Genomic DNA, 19,908 nt, shown 5'->3' with positions numbered 1-19,908 from the left:
TACATATGTAAGACAACTACACAGACAGCGTAAACAGCATATTAAAACACAAATTACGATCCACATATATTGTACAGTTGTCATTGTAGAGCACAGGGGTCAGACCGAAGGCCCGGGGGCCAGATACAGCCCGCCACATCATTTTATGTGGCCCGCAAAGACACATTGTGCATCAAATTCATGTGTCATTACTAAAATTGCAAATTTCTTTACTTTTAAAAATGTATTTTTTTGAAATATTTGACCAGTATTTACTAGGGGCCTCCACGTAAGATTACCTTCACCAATGTCCTACGTGACAACTTGGTGAGCATTGGCTATAGCGGCTCTTGGAGACAGTCAATAGTTGACCATGTGTGTGTGTGTTGTGGGGCAGGGTGCCACAATGACACTGTGGTCAAGTTGCAGGCTCTCCAGAGGTGGCCGCTATGGTGAGTGGCAGGGCGTCATCTGCATAGGAGAGACCAACTCACAGATGCAGACCATCATGCTGCTTTGCACACATGCGCCGTGCGAACATGACGTTCTTTTTAAAAGTCAGCCTTTTATAAAATATAAACCATTTTAGGAGCGATTGAAGTTGTTTTTACACTTTGATGCCAAGAATCCTAAAATGAAACCGATTATTGTCATTTCCAAATGGTTGGTCCTAAGTGCGCATGTTCAGAAGTACTTGCTGTAGCTGTGGGACAGCGTCCTGTAGGTGGTGCTCATCCTCAGCACTGGCGTCATCTTGCAGGCCCAATCTCGACCGCCAGCTCGACGACCACATCTCCTTCAATCTCTTCCAAAGCGGGACTTCCTGAAGATCATGTCCTCCGTCCGGACCAAAACGTACCGACAACTGCGCCGTCCGTCTGTTCGAAGCCCTTCAACCGCAACCAGGTGAGACGGGCAAAGCTACTTGGAGATTCTGACATGACGGCTGACATGCAGCGTCCACGTGCGCAGCACCTTTGCGTGTTGCTGTGCCGACATGAGTACCACCGGGCCTGCGTGGATCCCTGGCTGCTGCTGCTGCATCACACCTGCCCATTGTGCAATTGAGTGTGCGTCCGCCGTAGCAAGCCGTTCACACCAAAGTCCGGCACGCACCTTCGTCTTGCCATCGCGCACGGAGGCCAAATAAATGAAAGGCTAAAAGGAAGGGTAGTCAGCCATTATGTTCCAAAAGTATAGTTGTTTTGACAAATCTGTTTTATCGACAAGAAATCCGGCCAACATATTCCTCGTAAGGTGAGATCAATTTCAGAAAAGTGCCTATGCTAGTCATTTCATTTCAGAAAAGAGCCAATGCTAGTCATTTCATTGCGGGACTTTGGTTTGAAGGCGTCGTTTTGTTCAAAATCAATATGAACATGAACACTTATGCTCCGTCCATTATTTAGTTTCCAAAGTGACTGTTTAAAAAGAAAGGAAAAAAAAACACATTAGTATCAAAAGGCCCCCAAATCCAAAATCAAACCTAAGCTGTGAGATGCATGGTCTGTTATTCAAGGTGGTTTTATCTTCAATTGTTTTCCCTCCCCAGGCGGCGTCCACGGGGACAGTTAGCGATCACACTCCATTTTGCTCGTCCATTTGTTTGTCATACTCGAGCGTTGCCTCTATTGGATCCGAAACTGTTGGGTGTCGCACAACCGGGACTGCATTTTTGACGGGGCATTTTTTCCATCCGCAACAACAAAAACCTCCGCGGGCAAGTTGGGCACAGGTGGCTCCAACATGATGTCTGTTAGATGAAGCACTCGTGTTTTGGGGGCGGAGACCTTATTCAAGTATTTATTGCAAGCATTTCCATGTGCTGCGGTTACAAAGTGCTGACAGGTCAGGTTTGTGTACAAAAATCATCAATTTGTGATTTACAAATGCCCAAGAGCAGTCAATGCAATAAACGTCCACTTTGTGCCACATTTTGCTTTTTCATTGCAAAGTAAACATGTGCTGGCTACTTTGCTCCTTTGGTTTCCAATCACATCAATTATTTGTCCAAAGATGGGAGCCTCAGTCATGAAACAAAAGAGGAGTCCGCTTCTTTTCGGGAAGGTCCGATCACGAGGGGATCATACCTTTGCTCCTCTTGCGGTCGGCCATGTTACGCCGGTTGTGGTTGGCCCCGCGGCCCTTGTTGGCCTCCTTCCTGCGTCTGTCCAGAAATGTGTCCATTGTCTGTCCCTGGCCTTTAGAACGGCCCACCACGTGGCCGGGACGCTCCGGCTGGATGCTGAGAAGGAAGATCGGTCGCCGCTTAATAAATGGCAGCCGCGTGTCTGTTGCTGTGAGTTGTGCGTACGCGTGCCTCACCCTTTCCTTTGCTGCACGGCAGCTCGTCTGGCCTCGGCTCGCGCCCTCAGCAGCGCCGGGTCCTGAATGAACTGGTCCTTGTTCATGTTGCTCTGTGGGACAAAACAGGGCCTGGGTTAGGCGCTCAAGCCTGAGACAGTAAGGTTCAGGGTAGGGTTCCAAACCAGGACTATGGTTTCAAACAACATTTTTGGCTCCGTGTCATTGTAGGACTTGAAGCCTGGGATAGGGTTTCAATTTAAGGTTTAAAGTTTTTGTTAAAGTCTCATATTGGGGCTTCAAGCTGAGGTTGGAGTTTCAATCCTAGGTAGGGTCTCAAACAAGTCTTTGGGTTCCAAGTTAGTCTCAAAAGCCTGGGTTAGGATTTGAAAGTCCCAACGCTTGGGTTGCACTTTTAAACAAATTAGTGTCAATTTTAAATTTTAAGCCAGGGTCGCACTTCCAAACCTGGGTTACGGTTTCAAAGTAGGCTTACAAGCCAGAGTTAGAATTTCAAGTAAGATTGGGTTTTTCATAGCGGCACAAAATTATTTAAAATTTCTGGAAACGTCAAAGTAATCAACAATCCATAGACACGCAATGAATTCCTCTCCAGACATCTCGTCTTACCTGCAGTGCTAGGTCCTCTTGTTCTTCGTCATTCTCTGCTTCCTCAGCGTTATTTGCTCTCTGGAGGACTCGGGGCACCGTGAAAGGTCTGAAGTGGAAACTCATCAGTTAGCATCAGAGTGGAGATCACTCATGAAAATGAGCGAACTGAGGCTGAAAATAAAATAGTAAATGGAATGCACTTATTTGGCTTTTTTTTTTTTTTTTTTAAATCTACACCACCATTGACCCCCCCTCCAAAAAAACACTGAAATTATCCATAATTGCCACAAGATGGAAGCACAGCTCTACATTTGCCATGTTCTGTTTTAAGGGACTCCACAAGGTTCAATTTTAAGGCCATTCATAACTGTACTGTACCTCCTGCTCAGCAGGCTGTCTCCGTCCAGGTCGTTGGCTCCCACTTGATTCATGTCATACGTGTCGTCATACTCGTCATCGTAGTCGTCGCCCGTGCTGTAGCTAGCCGCCGCCCCCGCCGCGTCTCCCGCCTGCAGCTGCACCTCGTCCACTACCGTCTGGTAGGCCTGGTAACGAGCGCGCTGCTCAGATATGTGCTGCTTGTCGTTGAGCAGCTCCATCATGCTCTCGCCTTTCCTGTTGGGGGGGCATTTGGCGTAATATGTGAAACAAGGGTTTGGGTTTTGTTTTGGTGTTATAAGTCAAATTTATAATAGGGCTTCAAATTTGAATCTAAAGCCAGGATTCCCTTTTCAAAGCAAGCTTTCGAGCCGGAGTTATGGTTTGAAAACACAGCGTGGTTAAGCGGTCTCGCACCTCCTTCCTTTCGAGACGCGCGTCATGTCCACGCGATCCCTGCGGAAGACATCAAACTCGTCGTCGTCATACACGTTGGATCTGCTGTTCAAGACGGCAGGGAGAGCTTCTTTCTCCGGCCTCAAAACACAAAGACAAAAAAAACCTCATACTGACAATAAGTCCCAACATGGTCAGCTATTCTGTTTCCATTTGTGCAAACGTAAAGGCTTTGACTGATCAGACATATTTCCTTAAAATTTGGACTTTTTCAGGATAAGCGCACACTTCAAATTTCAAAACCTACTAGAACATATTTTATAAATGGTAAATAGGGGATGTATGTATGTAATTGCTTCAGCTGGCCTTCCTACTGCTTACTTTTGTTCCGCAAACCTGCATTTTATTCTGAAATCTCTCACTTGTGTGGTTCTACTGTGCTGCTGTTTGCGTGGGATGACCTGGGCATAGCGCGGTCCAGCACGTCCAGTTCAGGTGCCAGTCGCCCCTCCAGTATGTTGTTGATGACCACTTCCGAGTTGTAGCCGTATTCCCGCAGGCACGCCAGCAAAAAGCCCTCACCCAGGTCAGGCAGCAGGTCCCGGATGCACGACACTAGCGACTCCAACTCTGCCTCGCTCACGGGACAAAAGTCCCCCTGGGGTGGGGGGAGGTGAACAGACAGCTAATCTTGGAGATTTCTTGGAGGGATCTCTTGACCATTTATTTTTTTCTTTGGGTGAAGAACCTACATTGGTTCCTTTACGGGGGGCGTCCGGCATCCGATTATTGGCCTCAGCTCCCCCCGGACACACTCTGCCACCATCTGATTCCCTTACATCCCGATCGATGGAGAGTAAGGTTTCGCCCGGCGCTCCCCGATTGGCCGGCTGGGACGAGGACACCGTGCATGGTGGTTTGCGTCTGCCCACGCTGTCCCAGACACTGTGGACACCATGGAGCAGGTAGGACGTCCTGGTCTCATCGCTGAGACGCACAAGTTGAGGCTTCGATAAGATTTGTACCTTTCCTTTTTGTAACGTTCTTTTCTTGGCTAACGTCAGAAGACGATATCAGAAGCTAACACTGGGAAGCTGTTTTTTTAACCTCTAATTACTGGTGACGTTGGAAGCCAATTCAAAAAGCTGACAGTAGGACTTAAAGTCGACACGAATGGTGGAAGCAAACTTCAGAATCAAGTATTGGAAACTAACGATCTTGTTTAGCTCTAAGATGACGTTGGATGACAATTCAAACGGCTAACACTGAAGCTAACGTAGACGCTAAAGTTGAACGCTAACGTGGGAAGGTAATTTTGCTGCTAACATTGGAAACTTTGGATGCTACGGATTTGTTTGCAACATGAATGGCGAGAGGATACATGGCAGGAAGGGCTTGTTGAAGGAGGCTGACATCGTCCACAATGGGAAACAGTTCGTCGTAATCGCACAAAAACCTTACGGGACGACAAAACATAAGCGCATGACAAATCAAATACAAGCTGAGGAAACGCTCAAAGTGCTAGGCTACCAACCTTTTCTCAGACAAAAACGACGTGAAGTGTTGCAGCAGCTCTTCGGCAAATGCTTGCTTGTTTTCCGCCCTGCGGGACAAATGCGCTCCTGTTAGCATTAGCGCATGTGCATCAGGTGTGAAGGCTTACGCGGCAGCCTCACCCCTCCAGAATCGGCTGCAGGCAGGCGTGGTGTAGCAGCAGGTGAGCAGTCTCCAACATCCTGCGGCGCGAGTGGGACAACCTCTGCCACATGTCTTCCTGAAGACTGCAAAGAGGTTTCCAGCATTAGGTGGCTTGTAGGCGACGTATGCTTGTGCATCTTTGAAAGAAACCCAAAAGTGGATCACTGCCTGACTCTTTTCCACCATGGCATGTTTTTGTGTGCCGATTTATGATAGACATGCTTGGCAAAAATGCAAAACTGAACTGCACTTTCAAAGCATTCACAGGGCAGGCCAGAAGGCCCCAGAAACGCACGATTTGAATGAAAATAGAAGGTATAGCAGAGCCTTAAAGCAGCCGCTCAGACATGCCAAACACCTTGTATCTTCAAAGTTCCTCTTGGTCAAGGCATTTTCCAGGTCGGGCACAACGCTCTCATAGAAAGAAGTCAGCCTGCAGCGAGAGTAAAGTCCGCATGAGATGTCGTGAGCGTGACGGCGGCATCCCGTGACCTGAAGCGGCCTGTGGCCGGCGTACGTCTGTCTACCTGCAGAGGAAGCCGTGCGAGTGGAAAGTGGCGCAAGCGGCGGGGAAGACGCTCAGGAAGGCGTGCAAGGTACTGCTTGCGTCGCACAGGTACAGAACAATGTCCACAAAGTCCTGCAAAGAGCAGAAATGCACGCCAATGTATGCCAGGTGAGGCCAAGCGGCCTCCGATGTCCTTCCTGTGTGGCGGCCTCACTCGCTGAGTCATGCTGACGGCGGTCGGCTGCTTGTGGCCGTTGAGCTTCATGGGTTGGGCGGCGGTGGCGCCGTCGCAGCGGAGGCCGCATTTCTCCACGATGGTGTCTAACACCTTGATGGGTCGTTGTGCCAATCGGGGAAAAAGGGCACAGTACAAAGGTGCGACAATCAATTGTTTCATCGACATCCCATTAGCATTTTTAGCCATTTTCACTGAATCCCTTTAGATCTGTGCATTTTCTTCAATTCAATTTGAGGTTGTATCCCATTCAAATCTAGGATGAAAATGAAAAAATCCAAATAAACTAGTTCAATGACGCTCAAACTTATTTCCAACTCTTGATTTACCCGCACAATTTAACTCTTACTGAAACTGTCTTTGAATATAGAAAAGGAAAAAAAAAACAACACATGGGGATGGGTTAAATGCAGAGGACAAATTTCACCACACCCAGATGTGTGTGTGACGATGATCATTGGGACTTTGAAAAAGTATCACTTTTTAGCTTTTCATTTTTAAACTACTTCACAGTGTTTCATAAAGCGACCCAGACTATAGTCTCACCTCCAAAATAGTGGGGACGGTGTCATCCAGGTCTCTGTAGTAAGATGGCTGCTGAATGAAGATGTTCTCTGCACAAGAGGATGCAATAATCCACACGGTGTCCACAAAGCAATCAGCAATGTGAGGTGGTGATCGTCACCGATCATCTTGTGCAGCAGCCGAGCGTTGCCCTTCCCAAACAGCACGCACAGGTCCATCATTTTGGGAACGTCAAACAGGAAGTTCTCGTAGAGGATTTCCCCAAACGCGGCGGGCGTGATGAAGTTCTCCTGAGGAACAGGAAGAACATTGTGGACTTTTAAAAAGAAAATGCAGTCCAATGTCAAGAGGTGAATTGAATGAACATTTAAGCAGTCTCGCAATTCTACTTGTGACTCAAATTTTGGCTCTCAACTCAAGACAAAATGATCATAAGGAAAAAGAATGGCGCAAGTGATGGCACGGAACTCGGATGAGCGGTGGTGGCTCTTGGACATATTTGCCACAATAAAGGAGCTGGTGAATGTATTTCATTATTGGGATGGTCCCACCTTGGACTCCTTGTGCGTGGACATCCTGAGGAAGGTCAAGAAGACAGCATGGTGGAGCGAGTGCTGAGTCTGGGCCACCGCCGGAAACGTGGGCGCTGAGGCCAGATCCGGGCCGCGAGGGGCGTGCTGGACGTACGAGTCCAAGCAATTCTGCAGCGATCTGTCAAACACGACCTGACAAAAGGAAACTCTTATGTTGTTGTTTTGTTTACTTGATAAATTCAAATAATTTTCTTAATCCTTCACATAAAATGAATGAGTAAATAAAGATTTTACAGAGTGTTTTCTCTGTTGTAAATCTAACAAAATACTAATAGTCAAATGTTCTGCCTGTAATTCATATGTTTATCATTGCAAACATCAGCGGACCCAAACAGTGATTTTATTCATTAGGTATATTTTTCTACTAAGCAGAATCTTAATCAGACCCAAACCCAGACAAGTGGTAGAAGATGGATGGATGGATGGATGGATGGATGGATGGATGGATGGATGGATGGATGGATGGATGGATGGGTTTGCTAGCATTAAGCTAAGCTGATGGACTTCTGAAAGAAAGTGAATGTGGGTTGCTTCTCACCTGACACCAAAATTTGTCATGCGGCAGCGCGAGTAGCCATTCCAGATCCTCCAAGATGAAGCGCCCACGTTCCAGGAACTCCTCTGCATCGGCCGGACAGGCGTCAGCCGAAAGTGGCACGTAAGGCACGAAGAGGCGCTCCTCCTTTCTGTCAGGGTGCTGAACAGAGAGACACATGATGGCGGACCAACCACAACAAGAGAGCGGACGGTCACTCACCAGTGCGGCCAGCGAGCGCTCCTTGCCCAGCGCGTCTCGCTCTATCACCTGCTGCTCGTCCAATGGGACCCTGGCGCAGGCCATGGCTTCTTCTCAAAATAGAAAAATCAATGACTTGTACATTACTGCTCCTCTTCAACTTTTATCAGCATTTTCCTTTGCCCTCGTAGAAGCATCAAAATGAAAACTGAAGCTGTAACGTGTGTGACATAATATGAGGGTAAGGTATTTGCAAAGAAACACATTAGTAGCCCCATGTAAATAAATTAAAAAAATAATAATCTGAATAACCAAATCTCATATTATATTTGGGGGGGGGGGGAAGACCTGTTTTTGTCCAAAAGCATGTGTTCCAAACAATGGAGATTATAAAAATAAATCTGAAGGCTACAGAAAATGTTTGGGGATTCTAAACACTTGCTCAAGGGGAAAATAAGTGTTCCGTTTAGATTTAAAAAACGATTAACTGCCTTTTTTGGAGAGAGGTAGGGGGGGGGGGGGGACAAACAGCGCAAGCTTCTCCAAATGGAATGTTTTCTTAACACTTTGCTAATACCGCTGTGTGCAGGTGTAATTTCACATCTCCACGTGAAGGGGGTTACTATTTTATATTTTAAACATCAACCTGGAATTGAAAGTTGTGTAGCACCGAAGTTAGAATCACCTTTGATGACAGTGGGACAATTAACGACGGCAGCTAGGCGTTAGCCTTACGTGACTTCACACATGTCGTCGAGAGAAACAATACATTCACCCACCTCCTTACAGTCAGTGTCTGCCAATCTCGGGAGGCATTCTCGTGTCAATGTCGCCTCTTTTGTAGGATATTTTCACTTCCAAAAACCTTGGTACTTTTTCTTAATTTTGTCGTCTGTCAGTTGTCGGAACTCAGCCGAGCACACATGCGCACTAAGAACGGCTCCGTCTTTGTTCTTCCAGAAAGTGCGTGGCAACACAGAAGGGCTTGTTTGTTTACCGCCCTCTAGTGTGCACTGGTAGAGTTGTGCATTGTTTGGATTTCAATTTTCTTCAGAGAAGTCCATTTTGAATATTAATAAAAAATGACAAAACTGATAATAAAATATCCCCCCTGAGATTACCATTGATATTTTGCATGACATGTCGACATTTTACATAAGCGGTACAGATATAGATGGATTTGAATTTTTCAAACTTTTTCAGATTCAAATTAAATGTTTTTTTTTATGTGCTTTTTAAAAATACACAAACTTTTTCAGATTCAAATTAAATGTTTTTTTATGTGCTTTTTAAAAAATACAAAAATGCCTTAATCCAAATGATTTGCAAATTGCCGATAAAATGATAAGTTTTCTCTGGTTATATGCAAAAAGCATTTCTATAGATATGAGAGGCACGTCAGTATCTTAATCTATTAAAAATAATACATTAAAAATACTCATAAAACATTACAAAATACGAATCAATATATGTTCTTAATAAAAAAACGTGTAATATAAAGCTTTATGCACTAGTCATAGATACCAAAGTGGCTTGGCTGCCTTTTAAATATATTTCAAGTTACTTTACATATACATATTGTACACCAAAACAAACAAAAAAAAAATTTGACATCTTTTATGTTTAAGTGAATTTAAATAGGAAGGTCCAATAAAAGTAGCACTATGCTCTACAAAGTGAAATCGTTAAAAGGTATTCATTAACAAATGCAACATGTCCGATTTTTCCTCTTTGTTAAAATAAAACAAATAATCACACACATGCGTGGAAAAATCTTACTTTTATTGGTCAAGTATAAAGTCAGATTAAATAGCACATAGCCTTGCCTTTCTTGGATTTTTGTTGTTGTTGCTTTTTTTACATACATAAAAATAGAAAGAGAATTGGGGGATGGTTAGGGTTAGGGGTTAGGGTTAGCAAGATCTGTTTTTTCTAACCATTTGCGAACGTGAACAATCAACCCAGTTGAATGGAATTCACCGTTAACACAATCAAAGTCTGACACAAGCCTGTATACACACATTTAAATATTCTACCGTGTACATTTTTGTCGTTAAGAAACAGCAACGATGGAGCTGACCTCAAAATCCATTTATTACCAGAATGCTACTGCAGCTAACATTTTTAAAATTGATTGGAATTCAATTCTTGTCATTTTAATTATGTATTGTTACACATCACATAACAACATAAAACTAAGAAAATAGCATTTAAAAAAATCTAAATTGGATGTTTTGTTTTGCAGATGTTTCTATCCATTGCAAAGTTCAATACTAAAGGACAATCTATTGTAATACAGTCAATGTTCTGAACCCAAAAAAGTCATTTTTATTCATTATACAGTTTTGAAATTAATCTGCCGATCAATCGATTCTCGGAATGCGTATTCTGCTAAATATTGTAATTGTCTTTTTCAAATATAGAAAAAAAAATCACACCGGCTGGACCCTTTGTCGTCCATTTTTGTTGATATGATATCAAATCTGTTCTGCTGCTGCTCAAGGATTCAACATTGTCAGCAACTCTCTGGAAACAACCCTCGTCAAACACCCACTCCACTAAGTGACTAAAGTGTGTGTGTGTTTGTTTGTTTGTTTGTTTGTGTGCGTCTTCACACAGTTTTAAGTCTAATATATCATTTTTTGATGCCCAAATTAAATAAATACGAAGCGACTATCATTAACAGTAAAGGATTCAAACCTTAGAATTCAACTGACTATTGAATGATTAAAGAAATTAGTCGTGAAAAATAACAGGGTTTTTTTTTTGTATATACATATATATAAATTATTTAAATGGACCTCTCTATGAATCCACATTTTAATTCATTCATGACATAATGGGAGTAAATTGTCCATTCATTCGATTGTGAAAATAATTCATAATAGGTTGGACATTGGAATTAATTATAAGTTTAAGTAATTTAATTGCCTAACTTTGAATTAATTGAGATCACAATTGATGCATGTTGTTCATTTTGGCCTCCACACTAACTGCTGGTGAGAGCACGCACGGACGCACGCACGCACGGACGCACGCACGGACGGACGCACGCACGGACGCACGCACGCACGGACGCACGCACGCACGGACGCACGCACAAAGTATAACAGAGAATGACGTCATGTCCAAAGTTCCAAACAAGTTGCTTGTGCAGTAAGTCATCTAGTAAGTCATTTAACCTTTAATTTAACAATGAAGAAGTAGAATCTAGCCATGAGGGGAACCTTTTCAAATCTTTGGTCGGTGCAGTCACTTTAAATCAATGAGCAGAGCTTCACAATGTTCTCCTGTAAAAGTGCAGATTCATGTTTTAATACTACCCTTCTGAAAAACAAAACCAAAGCGGGAGTTTGACCGGCGTTTTAAAGATGGAAGAAGGGCTGACGCTGCTCCTCTTCAACACAATGAAAAAACAAGACAAAAAAATAGCCTGCAGTCTGTTTTCTTTGGGAGCTGAATCCCAAAAGGAGGAAGAACGGCGCAGGAACCAAACAGTGTGCTCTCACCACATCCCGAAGGCTTCCCTGCAGCGTCAGGCAGCCAGCCAGCCAGCCACTCGCGTGACATCCTAGAAGCATCGTGGCAGCTAGGCTAGCCGGATCTGTCCGGAGTAGGTGGTGAGCAGCAGCATGATGCCGAAGCCCGTCAGCAGGCCGGCGTTCTGGATGGCAAACGTGAGCAGGAAGCTGCCGCCGCCGGCGTTCTCCTCCTCACGGCTCACCTCGTTCATCTCGGGGAACTGCGGGGAAAGACAAAAAGAGTCAGGTGATGCCCGCGGCCCCGAAAAAAAACAACAAAAAAAACAATGTCTGCCGCCTTTTTCTGTCTGTGGTCAAATGAAACAAATACGACGTGACAAAGCATTGTCAACCGCAAATCCAATGTAATTATTTTGTATAGGCTCTCTACAGATATGACGACGAATGATTTGACTGAGGCTTTTTGCGGGTGATTTCCATGACATTTTTTCTTTTGGTAGTAAGCCCTCAATTATTTTGCTTCCACTTTCCCCAAGCGACCCCACTTTTACAGACAAGTACATTGGTGACAATTTCAATGTCACTCAAGAGGGTACTGACCATGTCCGCCAGAGAAATGTAGAGGAACATGCCTCCCGCCAGGGCAAAGATCCAGTTGGGGGAGAAGCTGTTTCCGGCCAGGATTCCAAAGCCCATCCCCAGGTAGCAGCAGCAGGCCGACACAAAGTTGAAAAAAAGCGCCTGCTGGATGGTCATGCCGGCGTTCAGCAGGATGACAAAGTCACCTGGAGGACGGCCCGGAGACACGCCCCGGAGACACGCCCGAGAAAGAGGAACCAAATGAGACAATAATTCAGGTGCGGTTTATAGTTTCTCTAATTCAAAAAAGCTGGAAAAGAGTTGGCGTCAAAAAAGACGGCAGGATTGGGCAGACTGAGGATAGCTTTTGGAAATGTGTCTTATTTAGCAATTGCAAAGACACCATTTTTGGGAGCCATGTTTGCCAATTTCCACAGCCATAAATAACGCTGAGTTCCTGGTGAAATTCTTGAAACGACACAAATCCATTGCAGCCTCCGCTCCAAAAAACGAACAATAAACAATTGTAATGTAAAACAGCACAGCATAATGTCATACCTTTCAAAAACACAAGAGCCGTAGACTTGGCACTCACCCAGCTCGTGAGGGAACTCCTCACACAAGATGGCCACCGAGGTGCTGATGCCCTGAAAGACGGAAGCGGTGAAGGAGGCGCCGATGGCCAGGCCGTCGATGAAGTTGTGCAGCCCGTCGCTCAGCGTGATCATCCAGGCCAGCGTTCCGATGTCGGAGTACGACGTTCCCTTTAGCCAATGGCAGCCGCCGCTGCCGCTGGCCCGCCCGCCGCCCTCCGTGCTCTGCGGTTCCTGAGATTGAGGGATTAAAAAAAAAAAAAATTGGTTCAGCGAGTGATTTGAGATTCTTTTGGAGCCACTTTGCGAAATTTTGTTTACGACTCTGGATTCTTCAAGGTGCTTTCTTTAGGAAGAGGCGTGCTGCGAGTCCTGAACGAGATTGCTCCAAATGCAGAAAGTGATCTTGTAAACTTTGAAGCCGTACCTGCGGGGTCTGCGAGGGGCGCAGCATGAGCTCGCCCTCACCGGCGTCCATGTTGCCCACGGCGCGGCCGCCGCTCACTTGGCCGTTCTTCTCCCCCTCTTCGCCGTCCCTGCCCGGGGCCGAGTAATGGCTGTGGCCGTGACCCTGATGGGCGGACGACCGGTCATCAGTCCAGAGAAGAACCTGGATCATTTGACTGAGACTTTCTTTGTCGAGACTGAGCGCTTGCGAGTTCTGAATGTTTATGACTGAGAGAGTGCACAGCTTCAGATGTGTGGCATGCCCAGAAACTTGGCGCCCGTGTGCAAACCTGCTAACGCTTGCGTGCGCGGCAGCATTGAGCTGCCTCCGCTCACCTCGTGCTTCTGCTTGAGGAGCATCTTCAGGATCTTCTCAGTGAAGAAGAAGAGGTAAAAGCCTCCAAAGACCACAGCAGACTTTGAGGCGTAGAAGTCGACCATGGGGTCAAAACCAAAGGCCTGAAGAAGGGGAAGCAAAACCAAAGAAAGAGTGAGGCCCAGAGCGAGCAACGGCAACCGTCGCAGAGTCCGCGACTTGTTCCTTTGCGACTATCTTGAAACATCAGCGAGCACCACCAAGTGGTACTTTCACGACTCTAGTCTGACTGTTGGCAATCGGAACCGAGCCGATCGATTCTCTCGCTGCGCAATTGGCGCTAGCGCGTCCTAGCTCTGTTCCTTGTTGTAGTTGAGCGGTCCGGGCTAGCGGGAAATAATAGCATTGTTCAGGGAACGTGCAAAATTGCTGCTTGGACTTTGAAATCAGTCAGTCATGATGACGACGCAAGGTGGCACTCGTGGGGAGTGACGGCAACTATTGAACGCCGGCGACACGTCCACTTTGTCGTGAAGCGGATGTTCTCGTTTTAAACCGAATGGAACTTGAGGGCGGAGCTGCCGTTGGATTTGGTTGTGGCAATCGGCTACCTCAGGGATGAGCTGGAAAAGGGCGTTGGAGTAGAGCGTGCCGATGGCCAGCGCAATGAAGTAGAGCAGCAGACGCTTGTAAAAGGTTTTCTTCATGAAGGGCACCACGCTGGCCCCCACCAGCGAGCACAGCGAGATGAGCGTCACACACAGGAACCCGTAGCCCCACACTGAGACCGAGGCAGGAAAAGGCAGGGGAGAGGGGAGACAGAAGTGCTTGTTAGTGAAGTGCGTAAAGTCATCGCATTGCGGAAAGGGGGAACCAGAACGGCGCCGGCAGCCTCGGCGTCCTCGGTCAGGCAGCAGGCTGACTGCGCGCCTCCAGCGCCACTTTCTAACTCTGCTCAGTTAAGTTACTACACAAGAATGGGAGCAGTTACACACGCGCACAGTGATGCTTTTGTCCATTCAGGTGTTTGCAGCACGCTCTGACCTTTGCCCTGACAAAAGGGGTTGGGGAGGGCTGAGGATAGAGTCTTCAAATTACCCTTAATTACTCAAGAGGAGCATACAGACTTGCATTCATGGCCAAATGAGAGCCCGGGTTTTTTTTTTCACAGTAGTGGGAGAAAGACAGCAACCCGTGCAACAAGCCACCATTGAACAAACAAAGGCAGGAAGGGGAAAAAAAAGTCAAGCCCCGGGGAAGACTGAGGGCTGTGTGAAACTTTTGATGTGAAGCCCTCCAACACCTTGTGCAACCTAGCAGTGAGATTTGGGACGTGAGGTGGGGGGGCGAACCTCCGGCAGCAGCTGCAGGACGGCGGTGGAGTAGAGCGTGCCGATGGCCAGCGCGATGAAAAAGGTGAAGGCGTGCTTCATGTATCGCGTCTTCATCACGGGCACCATGAAGACTCCGGTGAGGGCGAAGACGTTGACCACAGACACACTCAGGAAAGAAAAGCCCCACACTGGGGAAGGAGGTTTGCACCAAGGCATTAAACACAAATAACGCAAACTCTGAATCAGTTACAGCCTGCCTCTTAAAAGAGTTTGATGGAGAGACGCTCTGCAAGAAAAACAACAAAAACATCAGACGATGAGTTGCTTCCAGTTTCCGGCGCGAGACCTGCCAGAGAACCTGCAATCGAAGTCAGCGTGAAAAGAACCAATTCAAAGTTGATGAATCGTTTTCACCGGAGCCGAGAAGTCACATTGAAGCCTTTCAACCCGTTTGCCCTTTCTCTTGAACAAACAAAAAATATCAAATTTGAATCCATGTGATTCTGTACTGCGCAGCAACGACTCATGTGGATGCGTTACGTTTCATTTTCAAGTCGCTTCCGACTAAAGCTTTCTTTGACGAGACGGGCCCGCGGCGGGCATCACGTCGTACCTTCGGCGTCGGTCGGCCTCGGCGAGGTGTCGCCGCTCGGCTCGGCTCGATCGTGGGCGCGGCAGGCGCCGGCATCCAGCTGTTGCAGCATGGTGGGGCACAAGTCCCGCAAGCCCCGCCCGTCCAGACGAGACTGCTCGCCCATGCTGTAGATGGCCAGCTTGTCCTCTGGCAAGCACTGGAAAACACAAAATAAAGATAGAAAGGAATGACAAGAAACGCCGCTCAAAGCGAGTGTGATGGATAGTCAGCAGGTGTTGTTATTCCTAACGGGACCTCAAGTCATGTGAATCGCACACAACCTTCAACCTGATCAGTCACTTTGTGATCCTGGCAGGACATGAAAGGCTCCAACCGACGGTCCCACGGCAATTCTTTGTGACGTTAAGCCGGAGAAATATGACACGAGTCGGTGACCCAAGTCATCTGTAGTTTTTCCCAAGTGCCAGCTAAGTCGAAAACAAGCCTCTGACTTTGACTCGTGAAGCCAGGTGGTTTAGGAACCCGACGGCTCTTCTTTTGCTCTCACCTTGGAGTTGTTCAATTTGGGCGGGACGGTCGCAGCGGTAACATCCTGGCGTAGCGCGTCGGCCTCAGCGTTGCCACGGCCCTGGCTGAGGAGCGCCAGAAGGGAGCGTAGCTGCGGCACGGTGATAGTGTCGTTGTCGCCGTGGCGGGCCAGCAGGTCCTCGAGAACCTGGGCTGGGGACTGGCTCTGAACGTCCTCCTGAGCCGCGACTTGATAAAGCAGCGAGATCAAGGCCAGGAGCGAGACCAAGGCCGGCGATGGGAGGATGCCATGGTGAAAGGTGGCCATGGCTGCCGGGCCTGCTGCGCTTCTACCTGCCGACGAGAAGGAAAAAGTCACAAGAGACGGGGTGTCGGCGTTACGTTCCAGGACCCCGTGCGCATTTTCTCAGTAGCCACCATTTTGGAATGGATTTGGAACTAAGGAAGCTTTGTATCGAGTACATGCGTACTTTACGTGCCATCTGTTACGCGACCTTCCGTCGGTTTGGCTTCGTGACACTTGACTTGTTTTTTTCAACTTGAGGGAGGCCAGGTATTGCTGAGCTTTGGGTGTGTTTTTTCGTTTTGTCAAAACGGATACGACAATCTTGATTTAGCCTAATTACCTCGGGTGTGTTTTTATTGAAATGAGTCCGAAAGTAAACAAAGTCGTGTTGCGTAGGCACGGGCCGTCAACCGGTTTGATGACTGATCGTGCTTTTCAAGAGTTCAGTTTTCACGAACTAACTAAGGGCGGCCTTCAACGGGCGCGCTGAGCAAGTGCCATCCTGACTTTTTTCACCAACACTGCCAGAGTGAACTAGTTTGTGATCTTTTTCAAATTGGGTCGTCTTTGACGAGCGATTCAACCAATGAGCTAAGTCGACGCATCGCACACAGCCCGCAGCAATCTTGCATTTGAGTGCGGATTGTTTACAATCATATTGAAAAAAAAACAATAATAATAAAATGAAATTATTATATTATATATATTATAAAAATTACGAAGCTACTTTTTATTTCTTTAGTTGCTTTGAAATGTCTAACTCACCTGCAGTTGGAGACGCAACGCAGTAAGCTGTCGGGGGAAAACATTGACACTTGTATTTTCCTGGCAAGGGATCTTAATTAGGCCCCAAAAAATGCGACGACCCGTCAGGCAAGCTTTTTTTTGGTTGACCGCTATAACTTCTCAAATGAGCACTTTATAGAGTAGATCTCGATCTTGCCACAGTTTCAGGATTTCTCTTGCAACATTTCCAAGAACACTTATGATTCGACCTCACAAAAGTGAAACGCTTGCTTCATCTACCCGGGAAGCAATGGAAACACGCAAACGAACGCCGCCCGGAGAGGAGGAGCAAGAGAAACCTTCAGCCAGCCGAAGGATATCTGGTGGTTATCGAGTCTTTCTCTGAGGTCAGCGATAAGGCTCAGTCTTCAGCGCGGCCGTTAAAGCAGTACCGTTGGGCGGAGCTGGAATTGGGAGGAATATCGTAACCATAAGCAGAAAAACCCAAACATTGAAGAAAATCGTTAACAGTGACGACGGCGGCAACATGCCACGAACGTCAATCGCACGCTCGGCGTGTCGCCTCGTGCGTCACCAGCCTTCAAGAGTACAAGGCCTGCTTGGGGGAGCGCGGCAGATAACGCCGTCCGTTCCGATAGCCAAGTTGAGCGGCTACCCCACGCTTGGAGGAAAAAATCCATCGCGCCACCGTGATGTCCTACCTTGGGCTTCGCCGGCGAGTGGACTCGATCCCGTTCGGCGGAATTCACTGCAGCGCGGACGAGAAGCAATTCCGTTTTGAAGATGCCAAAGTTTACTGCCAAACAAGTTCCGAGCTGATGCGAAACTTTGCCTGCAGAATGCACCACAGGATTCTTCAACTCTCACTGTGGCGTACCATCAACTCCTCATCTCATTTGTATCTGCAGGGTGATTGAGTAACCCCCACGCCGCACCGCCCGGCCCCGCCCACCTACCTAATTATCGGGTCGCCTCGCAGCCATCATCGGCAGCGCCGTCATTAGCTGCCGCCCCGCTTCAGCAAACACAAAGCGGTGAAATAAAAGGCTTGCCCCGCAGCATGCCACCGCCAGGTAAAACGAGAGATGCGGCCTCGAGCGGCCATTTCTCAGAGTAGTTGGGCTATCTTGAACCCGGCGGGCCCACTGAGCGTTTACATTAACCCGGCTACTGAAACACTCGCTGCATTAATCCATCTGATTTTTTTACGATTGCTTGATTGGAAAGGTGGCTATTGTTTTATAAGACATAAAAATAAAACCCTCCCGGCCAAACAAAAAAACTAAATTAGTGGCACACGTACAAGCTTTGCTATGGAGGGAAATGTTGAGTTTTTACATTTTTGGTCTTCCAAGTATTTCTCTCGCTTTGACGCCAAGCCCACAGTTGCTTAACTGCTTCACTGTTAATGAGCCTTTCACAGAATGTTACATTTCAAACCATATAAGTGCATATGTTACCATTAGAACATTAAAAGTTTCAAACATGTAAATACTATATTAATACCTAGTATAAATGACATACAGAAAACAATGTATAAAAAATGTGTGTTGTGTCTGTAACATGTAGATGTAGTTAAAGTATAAACACTGTAAATGTGTTTTTTGAACTCTTATTCTAACAACTTTTTTATAACAAGGTACAAGTGTAAATACGTTTTAGAACTATTTTATTAATATAAGATTTTATTAACAAGGTACAATACTGTAAATATGTTTTCTGAACTCTTATTATAACAACTTTTTCAATAACAAGGTACAAGTGTACGTACTGTACTTACTGCATTTGTGTGGGCACTCCCCGCCTTCTACTGGCAATTGCGTGCCATAATTGCTCAATTTAGAATTCTTTTTGGGGGGGGGGATCAGCGATGTACTGAAGCCGCGATAAATGAACGATATAGCGAGGGATTACTGCACCTGTATTGAAAATGAACTTGTGTGATTGTTATCACTTGCATGTATTTAAAGTCCACATTTGTATCCTTGGATTATTTATTAGACCGAAACCAATTATATTCGACTATAGGAGGAGTTTAATAACAACAGTCGATGGCATTTTTTAATGTTGTTGTTTGAGGAGTATTCCAATAGGAGAGACAAACGTGATCTTGACTTCCACGTAAGGACTTTGATGCTCACTCATTCACCTCCCTTGATATAAACGGAGAGAAAGGAACACCTTTCCCTGCGCGGACCACAATAACGACTACTTAGTTGATTTTTGTCTCCCGTCGCGTTGTCTTAAAATTATTTTAATTTCAGTTGGCGGTGTGTGGCTAGCTTAGTGAGCAGGTAGCGTACGTTAGCTTTCAGTCCTTCATTAGCTTCCCTACCTTGCCCGCGGATGCTGCCTCAAGAGCAGCTTTGACGTCAGCTCGACTCCACGGCAGCCGTGCCACTGACACGCCGGCGATATCGCATTGATTTTGCAGGGCGAACGGTGGTTGAGCGGGAGTGTGTCAGAGAGCGCTGATGGTTTGATTCCGCCGCTTCATTGTCTTCCTTGCTCTGCCCATTGAGTTGAAATCAAATGCTCAGAAGGGAGCATGGTAGAGCGCTGGAGTTATGTTCCGGCGTAACGTCACATACGACGCCACGCGATTTACTCGGGTACTGCATTATCTGTCATGAAATGTTAAATTTATATTCTAAGCATATTATAATTACCCAGAAATGTACAGACTTTTATGTGATTGCTTGGTGTGAAATAACTTATCAGTACCCCTGGTAAAAGATGGGCTCGTCCGGGATTTGAACCCGGGACCTCTCGCACCCAAAGCGAGAATCATACCCCTAGACCAACGAGCCACACTGTGCTGCAAAATGCAATTTGTTTTATAGATTTCATTAACGACTATGGTTGGAACTCAAATTGAACAAGGTACTTCTTGTTGTTTGGAGGGTTGTTTGTTTATGCCAGTTGACTTTGTAATGTTGTACTTTTGAAGTAATTCAAACCACTGTAGGAAAAATAATGTATACTTCTCCAAGTAATTGAGAGAATTTTCTTTACACCCCCCCAAAACAAACAAAAA

The 19,908-nt window shown here is 46.4% G+C and overlaps 3 protein-coding genes and 1 non-coding gene across 11 annotated transcripts in view; 1 reads left to right on the top strand and 3 right to left on the bottom strand.

The window, feature by feature from the left end:
• Window positions 1–19,908, top strand: part of LOC119127193 — a 665,522-nt gene that overhangs the window by 318,241 nt on the left and 327,373 nt on the right. The gene's annotated exons all lie outside the window — the stretch shown is intronic.
• Window positions 1,754–8,929, bottom strand: ascc2 (activating signal cointegrator 1 complex subunit 2). Of its 3 annotated transcripts, none has more exons than XM_037258981.1 (19): window positions 8,744–8,929; window positions 7,986–8,077; window positions 7,767–7,925; window positions 7,187–7,360; window positions 6,796–6,925; window positions 6,657–6,724; window positions 6,090–6,203; window positions 5,895–6,007; window positions 5,726–5,800; window positions 5,346–5,450; window positions 5,204–5,272; window positions 5,051–5,125; window positions 4,422–4,656; window positions 4,092–4,327; window positions 3,691–3,810; window positions 3,274–3,510; window positions 2,914–3,001; window positions 2,305–2,396; window positions 1,754–2,224 (listed from the first exon to the last, which is right to left on the bottom strand). In XM_037258981.1, exons 2-19 carry the CDS (start codon window positions 8,067–8,069, stop codon window positions 2,053–2,055), a joined length of 2,346 nt encoding a protein of 781 aa, XP_037114876.1. In that variant the 5' UTR covers window positions 8,070–8,077; window positions 8,744–8,929; the 3' UTR covers window positions 1,754–2,052. The 3 variants fall into 3 exon arrangements, with proteins under 3 accessions (XP_037114876.1, XP_037114875.1, XP_037114878.1); XM_037258980.1 differs by having other exon boundaries at window positions 7,986–8,074; XM_037258983.1 differs by having other exon boundaries at window positions 4,131–4,327; window positions 7,986–8,074; window positions 8,744–8,928.
• slc39a14 (solute carrier family 39 member 14) lies at window positions 9,728–19,466 on the bottom strand. Of its 6 annotated transcripts, XR_005098771.1 has the most exons (10): window positions 19,207–19,464; window positions 15,858–16,171; window positions 15,329–15,506; window positions 14,734–14,903; window positions 13,402–13,524; window positions 13,046–13,189; window positions 12,621–12,852; window positions 12,047–12,231; window positions 11,474–11,706; window positions 9,728–11,254 (listed from the first exon to the last, which is right to left on the bottom strand). XR_005098771.1 is itself a non-coding variant. In XM_037259062.1 (9 exons), the coding sequence occupies exons 2-9, from the start codon at window positions 16,143–16,145 to the stop codon at window positions 11,554–11,556; spliced, it is 1,473 nt and encodes a 490-aa protein (XP_037114957.1). In that variant the 5' UTR covers window positions 16,146–16,171; window positions 19,207–19,464; the 3' UTR covers window positions 9,728–11,553. The 6 variants fall into 6 exon arrangements, 5 of the variants coding, with proteins under 5 accessions (XP_037114957.1, XP_037114958.1, XP_037114959.1 ...); XM_037259062.1 differs by having other exon boundaries at window positions 9,728–11,706; XM_037259063.1 differs by lacking the exon at window positions 14,734–14,903 and adding an exon at window positions 13,993–14,162 and having other exon boundaries at window positions 9,728–11,706; window positions 19,207–19,463.
• trnap-ugg lies at window positions 19,610–19,681 on the bottom strand. The gene has a single exon. It is a non-coding gene; the product is annotated as a tRNA-Pro (tRNA).

The sequence above is a fragment of the Syngnathus acus genome, chromosome 9 (genome assembly GCF_901709675.1).
Source record: "Syngnathus acus chromosome 9, fSynAcu1.2, whole genome shotgun sequence".
Taxonomy (NCBI): domain Eukaryota; kingdom Metazoa; phylum Chordata; class Actinopteri; order Syngnathiformes; family Syngnathidae; genus Syngnathus; species Syngnathus acus.
Note: the sequence above shows the minus strand (reverse complement) of the source record. Positions and strands in the feature narration are given on the sequence as shown.